The sequence below is a fragment of the Varroa destructor genome, unplaced genomic scaffold, assembly GCF_002443255.2.
Source record: "Varroa destructor unplaced genomic scaffold, Vdes_3.0 BEIS01000003.1, whole genome shotgun sequence".
NCBI classification, from domain to species: domain Eukaryota; kingdom Metazoa; phylum Arthropoda; class Arachnida; order Mesostigmata; family Varroidae; genus Varroa; species Varroa destructor.
Window position 1 is genome coordinate 8448141 of NW_019211456.1, and position 14107 is coordinate 8462247.

General features: G+C 36.3%; 1 protein-coding gene across 1 annotated transcript; it reads left to right on the forward strand.

Moving 5' to 3' along the window:
• Positions 1-4556: 4556 nt before the first annotated feature.
• On the forward strand, positions 4557-13860 carry LOC111246397 (hemicentin-2-like). Its single transcript, XM_086982700.1, has 9 exons — positions 4557-5055; positions 5334-5489; positions 7577-7954; positions 8449-8604; positions 9477-9662; positions 10629-10781; positions 11511-11915; positions 13237-13453; positions 13857-13860. Exons 1-9 carry the CDS (start codon positions 4557-4559, stop codon positions 13858-13860), a joined length of 2154 nt encoding a protein of 717 aa, XP_086838826.1.
• The last annotated feature ends 247 nt before the right edge of the window (positions 13861-14107 follow it).

Here is a 14107-nt window from a genome sequence, read left to right on the forward strand (position 1 = left end):
TGTAAGAGTTAGTTTTTCGTTACGCATAAACCTAACCATTTTAATCTTTAAAATAAGCAACTGACGAATATACGATACGTGAAGTCGGGCTAGTAAGCCAACAAAATACTAACAAGAATAGTGGTAATAATAAATTTCCGTTCGCCGATTATGTATAGAAAAGAGTTTGCTAGTAGACTTCGGGCCGAATTGTTCAGCACTGTGGAAACTACAAATTAGAAAATTTTAAACAATATCCAAGGTATTACATAAAAAACTAAAAGGAAAATCAATCACCTAAATGAAAATCAATGATACCAAAGTTAAGAGTATTCAACTGCCAATCGAGTAAAAATTGGACTATTGGAATTTATAAATTTTATATGCTGGCAAACATGTTACACAGAATACACTTCACAAACTTCGACCAATAGTAGTGTCTTCTCTCACTAGCAAACCATTAAGTCCTAAATTGTTAACGAACGCAATTTACAGAAAGAATAATAATATATTAACAAAAATATAATATTAACACAAATGTTAATAAAAATATCAATAAAAAATATTAGTAAAAAATAAAAAAATATTAATAAAATCAATATGGATTCAGGGCAGATCAAGCTATGGACTATGCAGTGGCAATAGTTAGAGGTTTCTTTAATCAAACAACGAAAAACTTTAAAAAAAACACTGCTGTGACCTTTATATCAGAGGAAGGTATTCAATAGTGTTGACAAAAAGCGTCTAGTCAGCAAACTTTCTTAGGCCTGCATATCACGGTTACAAAACGTATAGACTCATAGTTAATGGAGAACAAGCGGTAAAACGTGCACAGAAGATCAGCTCCTGTTTAGAGCTTGTCTCATTTGTACTCACACAAAATCCCATTGGATTCGGTTATAGGACCCATTCTATAGCACTTACATAAACGCCCTTTATGAATTTTGTTTCGGCACAAAGTTGTGTAAATCGCCCATGACGCCTGCATCCTCATTAAAAGTAATATCAAAGACAAAGTGAGTCAACATTACTGGCCAATTAACAAAAATTAAGCATCAACAAAAGTCAGATACTTAAATTTAATTTAGAAAGGCCAGAAGGATTTAAGTGTGCAATGATACAAACGCAGACTAGCCTAGGCATCGAACAATAATTAGGTAAATTGTTTTAAATAAAATAAATCATACGCGATACTACTCGATTTCATCATCCACTTACCAACGAATCAATGATTGTGACTGCTGTGAAAAAAAACCTATGTATACTTGAAAATAAGATGCGCTATCCGTTTAGGTTGACAAGATATTTTGCATTTAGCTCTTGCTTTAAGAGTTTGAACAATATCTTCCCAGTGCTGCTTATATGTTGCAATTATTTCGTCTACTGTTGCTTAAAAGCATTTTGCTATCTCTACCTAACATAAAGCTAAAATTATTTTTATTGTACGTTCATCAAACTTTAATTGTAATGGGACTTACACGTACAGAGTATATAAAGAAAATTGCACATTGTCATATAAATTAAGGAACACTTCGTCAATATATAATACAATATCACCTTTTACATAGTATACTCCCATTAGGAACCCATAGTAAGAGGAATACATAAGTTTTCATCATTTTCTAACATGGACTAACACTATTTAGTATCCTAGAACTTTTTCGAAGAATAGTTTTCACATGTACACGACGGTCATTTGCAAAAAAATAGAAAAACGGATTGAGTCTCAAGAACGTGACACAGTTCATTTCAAGACAACCAGGAAGTATAATTACCACTTAATTTAGTAAGTGTAAGCAGTAGGTATAAGCAGTAAGAACTTACCAGCTTATAGCCTTGGCGGTATTTTTCGTGCTTTATGTTGGATACTTTTATCTTTAATATTGATGGCTCTCAGCAAACAGCAAAGTGTGATCATTCCTGGATTCGTCAACCGAACCTAGGCCATCACGAGTTTTTAAATTGTCTAGGTAGATACGTTACCTGCTATGCTATAATGAGAATGTGCTGAGGACAAGTAAACATCAAACGAGTGTATCCCAAACGCCGCATTCAACAAAGCATTCTTCGAACAGTACAAGCACTCACACTTAAACAACATTTCATCACAACGACGTGATCAAGCCAGTATGTATACATACGAAACTCGGCCTAATTAGCTGTCTCTTGCAAAATAATTCAGCACCCGCAAAGCTCTATATGCTCAGAAACCTAATAAATGGAAATAATATATATTTATATACATATTCTACTTCTCTGGCTGTTCTTTAATGTAACGTTGGATTGCTTATTGCTGGATAGTTTAGTAGATTTCATTATATTTACACTTGTTGTATATCTTACATAGTTATTTTTCTAATTTAAATTGCAGTGTTAAATGTTTATTGACAATCAATAAGGTTAAGATTATTTGTTCAGACCCATAACATGTGGTACCCACATGTTATGGGTCTGATTTTGCAATTAATGATCTAAATTAAACCGGTACAAATATCTTCCTTACAGGCTTTTCAAATTTTCCGGAAAATATGTTTAAGTGAGATATTTAATGTACGGAGCATTCTATTAGCATATTACCCCATGTCTACGTGCGTAGCATGAAATAAGTGTACTTCTTTAGATAGACAACACAAAGAAAATCACTATGATGTGATTCACTAGAATAACTAATAAGCTTGTAAATACGAAAAAAATAAGAATATCGATAGAAGAATGAGAAGTGCTAGGAAATCGAGGAAGTCGATTACTAACCACTTGTGTATTCGATATATCCTATATTTCCTAACTTAGTGCTCATATTAAGTTTAACAACATATGCCTTTATCGAAATCCTTGGCAGTAATAAACAGAAGCTTTACTTTTCACTGTTTTACCATTAATTGAAATCAAACATAATTGTATATTACACTGTTTCTTCACAGTAGTACCAGGAGTAGCTATGTGTACTGCTTAACGCCGACCTCGACAAGTTCACGGCGACGCTAAGATGGCGGCGTAGTCTAAGCCGCACGATGGCGAAATTACAAACAGTTGTATTTTGCATTCTTTTTGAATTATTTTGGCACTTAATCAAAGCAGTGCCACCTCATGTTGTGCTATTTCGTTCACCGGAAAGCCTTGAGGAAAACTAAAGGCTAGTTGTGACATGTGCCATTGCTAAAGGCAGCCTTCCCATGACGATCTCCTGGAGAAGAGACAGATTTCCTTGAACACAGAACGAACTTATGAAAATAAGGCATACTGATTACTGTCAAGAAACTTTGCAGATATCAAAATTGGGTAGTAGCCATGTTGGGAATTACACGTGTTGGGCAAAGAACGCATTTGGATCAGATCAGATATCGGTCTCAGTTGTACTTAATTTAAAACTCGGGTGGAAAGTGACAGAAGAACAAAGTACAGTCCTCAACGTAGTAATAGGACAACGCATAGAACTTCATTGCTCGTATTTCGTGGTAAGTTTTTGTGCAAGTTGACCTACTTACACAAAAAAATGTTATCAAAACTATTTTCATTGCAATCAGACTCAAAATAAATGAGTTTCATTTTCGCTCCTTTTGATGGCGGTATAGAGATCTATGCAACCGTCTTCCAACGCTCGCTTGTTTTTCCGACGAACGTTAACTCAGATATATTCGATTAATAGCTTAGGAATAGTGTGTATACCTTATTGGAATACTAATTATACGAATGCGAATTTATTGCATATTGATGTGGAAACAGGCAACAAAGATATTACTTCGTCTGCGAAACTCGAAATTCGACCAAATCGCAGTGTCCAGATCGCATCAGTGTTAGCGGAAGATAATGGAGACGTTACGTGTGGAGCCCGCAATTCTACAGGAACAATCCGCAAAACGTTTAATTTCGCCTTGACTGGTTTGTAAAATCCCATAATCGCATACCATGGTTATATCAAAATGTCACTGGTAGGGAAAAAATAATTATTCAGCGTTCTTTTGAATTGAACAGAACATAGGTTCAGTTTGCACAGGACACATCGACGTTAAAAAACGCTCGTACTTTATTAACATTCTTCAACAATGTTCGTGCATATTAGATATCGCGGTTTTCTAGGTAAACTGTTAATTTGTTTTTTTCTTTTGAAAAACCTATGTCATTTGTACGCTATAGTTCAAAAGCAATTAAGCTTGAGGGATGCTGAAGTAACTTGACGCATCTTTTATATTTTGTGACTTGCTGCTAAATTAGCCTTTAGGAGCATACTCGCGAGAACTTCCTTATTCGTTTAGACAGCCGCTCTTTCTCAAATTATTAACGTTTTGCATGTACAGTGATTGATAAATCGTCGATTAAGGTAAACGCTTTTGAGTAGTGACCAATGGTATTTCCTATTTTTCGTACATCAAAAAACATCGTCTTTTACAGGTCTGCAGAGGCTATGTCTTATACAAAAACCAATTAAACTAATGCTTAAAGTAATTTTTTTCTGTACAGCAAGATATTTTCATCACATAAAAGTACGCGGTAGGCCTACGGTCTTTGCTGGGTCCCGTCAGGGGGAGCTACAAGTATTGTCTAATATCAAAGAGTCCAAGCTCAAGGCGGGATTCAAGATGGCGAACCATTCAAAGCCAGCCATGATGACGGTCGGAGCACACCTGAGTATCTTCGTTCTAATATTAAAAGTCCAAGTTTTATGCGCGATTCCACCACAGATCGTCCCATTTAAACTACCTGATGATCTGGAAGAGGGTCAGCGATTAATAATAACCTGCGCCATTAGAAAAGGAACCCCTCCATTTGTCTTTTTCTGGCAGAAAAATGGACGTCCTCTAGCAGAAACTAACGGAACCCGAATTGTCCATAACGACGACTATCAAGAGACACTTAAAATTCAAACACTTGGCGGCGACGACGTTGCTAATTATACGTGTGCAGTAGAAAACGCGTTCGGCTCCGATCAGATATCGGTAGCTGTGCTGCTTAAATTTAAACCTCGGTGGAATGTACCCGGCAAAGAGAACAGTGTCATCACCGGCGTAGCCGGTGACAGCATTATGTTTGATTGTTCAGCTATAGGATATCCAACTCCCGCTATACGAATATTCAAGGGTAAGTAAATTTTCTCATAGAAGTACTAATAATGACAGAACTAACCCATTTTCGTAATATATTTGCAAAATACGTCCAATTAAAGTAAGTTCTAATTGATTTAAGGAGCTGGATCTAACCGGTCCTTTAACTTTCTAATATCGTTTGCATTCACTTTATGAAGCAAATAATGTAAAATTTTATGTAAGACCGTAAAGGTACGTGGCACGTCCTTACTAAAACTTATGAAGCTAGCTAAAGAAGTATAGCAAATGAAATTTATTATATTCCTATTTCAGGCAATCTGGATCTCACCAAGTCGAAAAGAATTGAGATTCTTCCATCCGGTTTAATCCGACTGAATTCGTTCTCGTCTAAAGACGGAGGCAACCTGTTTTGTGAAGCCGAAAACTCCATTGGTGTTATTCGAAAATCAGCAATTTTAGTCTTTACCGGTGCGTCCAATATTAGTCATAAAAAAAATTTTGTAGCTTTCAATGATTTATTCAGCACTCCGGCGACTTAACTTAATCGTCGAAATTATACACCTTTGACATCGGTAGCCTACCTGGCGCCATTTATTTGAACGGGAAGTGCAACTATATCGTATTTTATACCTTTTTTAGGTAGACAAAGCATTTCTAACCATCCAGATTATTAGCAAGGATGAAAAAATTGACATTACTACAAACCACAAAAAAATGCTGGTGGAATTACAACGTCTGTATTTTCATAATGAATCATCAAAACAAGTAGACATTAAAACTACTAGGTTCTTTGTGGAATTGCAATGGCGGGATCAGATTAGAGCTTTAGCGATCATCATAGTTTTAAGATGGCTATCCAGTTTGCTAATTTTCACACCAGTCTTTTTCAAATATGTTAAAGCATGTCCACAGCAAATCGCTTCTCTTCGATATCGGAGAACCTTGGAGATCATCAGAGACTTGTCATTTAGGAATCCTTTCCGTTGTTTTCATTTGGAGGAAAAAGGACATTCCACTAGTACAAAATGATATTAAAATAGTGCATACTTACGCTTATTAAGAGTACATGCAAATAGGAAACCTTCTAGGACAACATATTGGTAATTACACATGATCAGCTAAAACACTTTCGGATCAAATGTCGTTCCAAGCCATGGCCAAATTCAAACCGGAGTGAAACTTTCGCGCTAATCCGAAACATGTAATTACTGGTGTCACCGGAACTTTCGTGTAGCTAAATTGCGTTGCTGCATGACATTCAACTTTTGTTTAAGTGACAAAAGGTAAGTCTTCTATAGTGCATATATGCATGGTTCACGATCAATCCTTATCGCTTAATCAAAGGCAATAGGCTTGATAAAATCAACTAAAGTACAATTTGATTAAGATGATATTATTTTGCTTATAGGCCCTTTCAATATACGTGGCTAAAGGGTTCCTAAAAGGTCATATGAAAGCTAATTATTCATTGTAGTGATACATGTCGTTATAATACCATACGGTACACATTAGAACGCCGTTAGGAATCTTGTATTATTGGAATACCTCTCCTTTGGCTTTAACAAATACAGTGATTTGTCATAACCTCTTCCAAAGAGCCCTTGCTTAGGTCCTACAAATTTAAAGTTATTCCGATCTTTGAATACGGCTAATTAGCGTAACGGCTCAAATACTTCGTTGTAGCCATAGCCTTTATATAAAGTTTTGTTAAGGGGTTCGTCCCAAACAGATTCGTCATAGCAGCAATTAAAAAATCAAGTGTATACGTGGAGCTGATTTATCCTCATACTTATAAGATTTTACAAGATATATATGTTAAAACGAAAAATTTGTTTTTTAGGCAACGTCTCATTTACGTGGAGTCTCGATATAAATTCACTCCAGTAAACGTTGTTTATATTGCCTCGCTGTCAATGGAAGATAAGGAAAAATTCACATGCGGAGCTTACCATTATTTTGGAGCCATTCGTAAAACACTAACTCTTCTCGTGGTCGATAGGCGATTACTCAAGTAAACATTTTCTGAGCTTTCGCTCAAAATGACACAGAAAGTCAACTTGCTGTACTCTACGGTATAGTAAGTTAAGAATATAATAACATTTGTGGCTTTGCTGAGTCGTGAACCCTTTTATCGAAACACATTTTTAAAATCCCTTTGAAAAACACATTTTTTCAAAGCAGCAATGCCTGCCCACTTACGGACTACTCTGAGACCTAATAGTGCGTTTCACTGAATGTACCACAATACTAATAAAAGTCTTAAAGCGTAAAAAGAAACCTTAATATGAAAGTTACGTAAAAAATAGAAACAGAAATTATATATTACTCTTTTCGCACGTCTATCAAAATCGCTTCTCGGTACCACTAGGGGGCGCCACATGTACTATGTAATTATCGACTCCGAAGCAGGAGGCGGGTACAAAATGGCGGCCGTTTAACACATCGAGAAGCCGTGCTAGATGCCAAGATGAACCCGATAGTTTTATTGTATGTGGTTTTGTTATTCGATCATATTTATTGTGTTCCACCCCATATTGTTCCTATTCGACTACCAGAAAATCTTGAAAAAGATCAACGATTAGCAGTGACATGCACGGTCGCCAAAGGAAGTCTTCCTATAGCGTTTACTTGGAGAAAGGATGATGAATTTCTTAACCAAAATGATGATTTAAAGCTTGTCCACAACGATGATTATCAAGAGACACTGCAGATTTCTAAACTAGATGGCATTCATGTCGGAAACTATACTTGTGCAGTGAAGAATGCTTTTGGCTCTGATCAGATGGCTGTCGCCGTAGTTCTCAAATTCAAGCCGCAATGGAAAACTAGCCCCACTGAAGCAGGCCATATTGTTGCAGCAGTAATTGGGACAAATATTGAGCTAGACTGCATCACCACAGGTCATCCAACACCAACAATTAGGGTGTTTTCAGGTAAACAGGACATCAGAGCAATGTCTTTAATTAAGTCTTCTTGACCTGCTGACCTTCTTGACCGAAATCTGTCACATTGAAGAATCCACTTTTGAAGGGTTATTCACTTTTGTAAACTTACTTCTTTACTATTTTTTGGTCTAATTGTAATGTGCGCCTTTCTAAGCCTAAAAATGACAACTATCATTAGAAATATTTAGCGAATCGACCAGCCTATTTTTATAAGACATCAAGTAGGTGTTGGTTAGCAGTATTAACAAGTAATTCTCTTATATTAAATGTCGTTTAGCTATTTGCTCATCAAAGCGTTTGAATATTTACCCGCTATTTATTGTGTTAAAAGAAAATGAAATACACTACTGCTTTATATACGTTTCACTGTCGTGCATAGTTAAGATATAGATATATAGTTTTATTATAAACAAAAATACGTCAATAAATAACTTAGGTCTATTACGGCCCCGTAAATAATATAAAACAACAATTCTCTACAGACCGTGAGGAAATTACCCAGTTATCGAGGGTAAACATCACTCGAAACGGCTTAATTCGCATCTCATCGTTAGCCCTACAGGATAAGGGCAAAATCACCTGTGAAGCGCAAAATGCTCTTGGAGCCATTCGGAAGTCTTTCCAAATCGCACTTACTGGTAACTTAGTACGATGTGTTATCCAATATATACATTAGTACAGACTTAACCTTGAACCCCTGACATGATAACTTAGGCCGTATCATTATTCCCTAAATTATCTTTCCTCTCAGTAATATTTTAACGGACTGAGCCGTTTTGACACGCACGAGCGCTAGCAAAACTACTAACCAACAAAAAAGATGGTCGGTTCAAGACGTTACTTTAATCATAACGATTTGAATACCGCCGCACTATTCTATAATTTTATTTCTTTTTAAAGATGTATAGAGCTAAGAGGTTGCCGCCAAAAATTCAAGTTGCCGTCTCATTTAACGATTATAAACACGGCCATAAACGAACGAAGAAAATAAAATAATTACTTGCCTACGTTAATACTGATACTTGTTTTATTTGACCTTTGCAAATATTTAAAAAAGCGGAGCAAAAGCTTGCCATTAACGTGTTTATAAACTGACCTTCTCAATGAAGTTTTTGGGTGAGTTCCACCAGGAGGCGCCACCTGTGACGACTCTCATCTTACGGTGCGCTTCTCCCAACTTACAGCGGGTACCAAGACCCGCTTGCTTAACTGCATGTACATTAACTCATGATGAGGAACTTACACATCTGTATATTTAGCTGGTTTCTCTGTACCGTATCCATAAATGCTCTGCAACCCCCCCAAGTTACACCAGCACGGGTTCCGGAAATAATGGAAGAAGGACAACGACTCGCGATTATGTGTGCAATTTTTAGTGGAAGTCCTCCAATATCCTTCTCATGGCGAAAGGATAATGTGCAGCTCGTATCCAATGGCGAGATAAAAATAAATCATATTGACGATTACCAAGAAACGCTGGTAATTCCACGACTTACCCCTCTTCACGTAGGGAACTACACATGCAGTGCAAAAAATGCTTTTGGATCAGATCAGACTTCGGTGTCTGTAGTGCTTAAATACAGACCTCGTTGGATAACAGAGAGCTCTGGTAGAATTTCAGCGGCAATCGGTGAGGACGTTACTATAGATTGTAAGGCTCTTGGGCATCCATTACCAACGGTCCGTATCGTTAAAGGTAAGTAAACAACTTGTCGTATCTTGGTGTTTATGTTTAATTTTATGTAAATTCATAACACGCAACCATTAGAAAGTCAATTAAATTAGAAATCTAAAAAATATAAAATTAAAATAAAAGAAATCGGCACGAAAATGACCACATCCTTTTAATATTGTGTCCCATAAATCTAAAGAAACAGTTTTATTTTAGACTACCATCAAATATACGTAAACGTTTTGACTACATTTTACATCTTGTAAGAAGCAGTGAACAGAGTATAGCATATTGAAGTATCAAATCTTAAACAAGGCCTGGCATTTTTCCCTCCAAACAGCGCCACACCAATGTAGTGTAATTTCAATTTATGCGCAATCTATAAATTACGTTTTGTCTCGTAAAAAATTACTACGGTTCTTATTATATATTTGCACCTATGAAAACGCTAGGACATGGCCAATCAATTATCAACATAAAACTGAAATAGGTTGTATTAGAAGGAAGTACAATACAAACATACGACATCACCAGCATTCGTACTATTGGGTTATAAATTTTTTCTTTTTTTTTTAATATTTTTTTCAAGCCGATTCAGATCCTATATTTATATAAATACGCTTACAACTGACAAATGTTTTTTATTATTCTGTTATTATCGATTCCAGCTAGGATGATTCTCAAGTAACAGTTTTTTTAAGAAACAGTTTTGCGTTGATATAATTATTTGATGTAGCCGCAAATTTAGAGCTATGGCACAAAAAGCTACTTCTGGTTGATACTGTCGTGACGACGACTTCTGTTTCGTAAAGTGTTCTGACAACAAGAGAACACCTAAAGGAACATTAATCTTTAAGTATTTTTCTAATCTAATAAAAGTGTCAACAATAAAGACACGAGCTTATAGACCATGTTGCAGATAACTTTTATCGAGTGTTGCGAAGCTAAAAAGATGCTATTTAATTATATTAATACGCCGATATTCGGCAGGTGACTCTGAGGTGAAAACTACACCAAGGCTGCTTGTGGATGCCGGACTGATTCGAATCAAGGAGGTTCAACAGCTAGATGCAGGGGAATTTTTCTGTGAAGCATCGAACTCAATCGGAAAGGTTTCTAAAATGGTTCAGCTTGTATTAACAGGTAATACTTTTGCGTAGGTTTCTCGTGCAATCAAACGCGATGATTTATTGTTAAAACGTTACGTCTTATTGCCAATTTCATATAACCCTTCCATATCTTACACTTTCTATTATCTGTAACAGTTGCTTGGCGTTTTAGGAAATGGCGGCATCGTTTTAAATTAGGTAAAAGAAGGGGTTCAGAAGAAAGAAAGAAGAGCGAAAGAAGAAGTTCGTTCTCTTACCGTGTACCCAATTGAAACGCATGCTCGAATTTTTCTTTATTCAAGAATGTTTTCAAGAGTTCTTTAGAATACCATTACTTATTAGAGCTGTGGAAAAGGTATGAGTTTGGCGCAAAGTCAGTTTTGTCCCGCTAGGGGTCGCTACGGTTACTATACTCAAGATTTTTGGAGCCCTGCGCGACTTTCAAAATGGCGGCACTCAAGAGTCACCGGTCATTGCTTAAAATGATCTTCCTCACTCTAGTCTTTTTTGCAGTCGTGAAAGCTAATGGTAAGTATTTTTTGCTTTGTTGGATAGAGAAATGAAAACATTGTATATCATGTGCAAGTAAATCAACAGCAAATCTCCTACAACGATATTCATATAATTTAAATCATTATGTTCTACTACATATATATGATTTATATATGATTTACGTTTTATACCCCTGTTACTGGTTGTCTGTTTTCTTTCTAAAAAAAGTGTCACTTAATTCTATCTAAACAACTGACCAACTAATTTTTAGGTCCCCCTGAAATTATCCCATTTCGTGTACCCAACGGTTTGACCGAAGGTAAACGCCTCACTCTAATGTGTTCAGTAAGCGCTGGAACTCCACCGATATCCTATTCCTGGCTTAAAGATAGTTCCGCTGTTGGAACCCTGCCTAATGTTCGAATTGTACATACTGACGAGTACCAAGATAATCTGCAAATCGAAAAACTCGGTGCTGAGCACGTTGGAAACTACACATGCAATGCGAAAAATCTCTATGGATCTGACCAAATGACCGTACAAATTATGATAAAAGTTTCTCCTCGATGGACTGTAAATAATAATATCAAGGATGTAAGAAGCGTGGCAGGCAATAATTTCTCTATAGACTGCAGGGTTACGGCTCACCCGGCAGCAGTAGTCACATTTTATAAAGGTAAGCGCTGCAGTCCGATCTTACTTAAGGCAAAGAATTTACAATTGTAAGGTTCAGCATTTTGAATTACGCTAGAATTATTAGTTACCTTAATTCGGACGTAGTGTTTGTTGTACATAATTATTTGGTGAATAGAATGATTGTATTATATTTGAAATGATGGTTAGATATATTTTCAGTGAACCACTGAGGTAAGTTGAGAGCAATTATAGTTTTCTCAGCTCCGCTTACTTGCAGTGCCATTGAATTTTTTTTTACAAAGCAAGTATATTTAACAGCTTGACGGTACTTTGCAGCAGCTTATTAATGAAATACGAAGTTTTAACTTGAGTTTAATCTATAAATTAAATTATTTTTTGCTGAGATCTAAATTGTTTTAAAGTGTAGTTTGTGTCCGGTTATGAGCATTGTAGAGGGGTAATTACTGAGTTTCAATTGAGCCAAATAGTATCGCAGCATATTGCTTTGCAGGAAATATGAAGCTGATACCGACTAATCGTGTTCATATTGACGATGGCTACCTGACGATACCAATGGTTATTCCGGAAGATCAGGGGGACATTACTTGCGAAGCTTCCAATGAACTAGGAAAAATATCAAGAACTGTGTCACTTCACCTTAGTGGTAACAGCATTTAGGTCGTCATTTGCTTTAGCGCCATTTATTTAAACTAGGCGAATTGAAATTTCGGCTTAAAATTAAGCTAATGAAGTTGACTTTCCTGCTGCAGTTAAACGGTAACATACTTTACGTAAGAATGTGATATTTAAAAACCTTAATTCTCACAAAATATTTGCCGCTTTAAGGCGTTTAATGCACATGATGTTTTTCAACTAGCTTTCAAATGGTCACAGAAGGAGGAGCCACCAGTCTCGCAACCTTTTTTATTCTGGCTCACATTTACTCTAGTACAAAGGCGTCCAATTAAATATCATAATGGAGATTACTATGCTGCCTATACGTTATGGATGTGTGTATTTATCTCGAATATAAACAGACAAAATAGGTACAATATTATAACTTGATAATATATCAAGCATTTATGGCTAATAATATGAACCCAAAACAACAAATGTGCAGTCAATAAGTTTTGATATATTTGTTCGTTTATGTGCTATGAAAAAAACTACTTCAAACCTAAACTTCAGCTATACCTGAAATTTCCCCTGTAAAAATTAGCCGGTGATCTCACAGAGGGCAAGCGTTTATCGGTCATATGTTCTGTAAGTTCTGGAGCACCACCAATATCCTTCTCCTAACTAATAATAGAACGCCGATTGATCATTTTGCGTGAAAATCATACATTTTGATGATTTTCAAGATGTGCTTCAAATAGAGAAGCTTAGCTCAGATCACGTTGACAACTATACTTGTGTCGCTAAAAACACGTACGGTCCCGACCGTATGTTAGTGTCAGTAATTCTAAAGGTTGCATCCCGGTGGACCTCGGGTGCAACAAACATCCCTATGAAGATTATCGCGATATCGGGAGAAACCGTTAGTTCGGGCTGTCGCGCCCATTGTGGCCTTTTTGAAAGGTAAGCTTTTTAGCTTGCTTAATCTAGTCCTATACGTATATTTGGTTCATTTACACAGCTAAGCTGTCCAATTCGCTATTCGCTTTTAACATCGAAATATTTTAATTAGATTTTTACGGCAGTTTACGCTCATTATTGCTTAATTTTTTTTATTACCTTTTTGGTAGCAACTCAAACAGTAAAAAAAAGTACGGATACATACACTCGCATAGGTCTTTTAAGTCGCTAATAAAAGTTGGGATTAACTAAGCTATATGGATTATTATTACGTTTTACTTATTGTAACTGTAACTAGCAGTAACTGTCACGTAGTCGGGCACATAATAACTGTACCTATTAATCCTTTGCACACCTATCTGATGTAACATTTAGCAGATATTATGTTCTTCATTCTTCATTCCAGGTGAAATTGAATTGGTAGCGAATACTCGAATTCGCTTTGCATCTTGAGTTTTAATAGTCAACGAGGTTTCACCTCTTGATAAGGACGATTACGCTTGCGAAGCTCATAACACTCTTGGGAAAATATCCAGAACAATCAACATCATACTCAGCAATAACAACGCCAGACAAACGCTGTTTGGTTACTACAACATGACTCTACAGTTCCAAAAGTAATCAAAAACCGCTCCGTTTTCATAAATGCTGACTGAG

Bases quoted from the DNA above. Each gene is read 5' to 3' on its own strand.
- LOC111246397 (XM_086982700.1), top strand. From the start codon at position 4,557: ATGGCGAACCATTCAAAGCCAGCCATGATGACGGTCGGAGCACACCTG. The intron at 9,663-10,628 runs GTAAGTAAACAA...GATATTCGGCAG, and splicing joins AACGGTCCGTATCGTTAAAG to GTGACTCTGAGGTGAAAACT. The intron at 11,916-13,236 runs GTAAGCGCTGCA...ATGATTTTCAAG, and splicing joins AGTAGTCACATTTTATAAAG to ATGTGCTTCAAATAGAGAAG.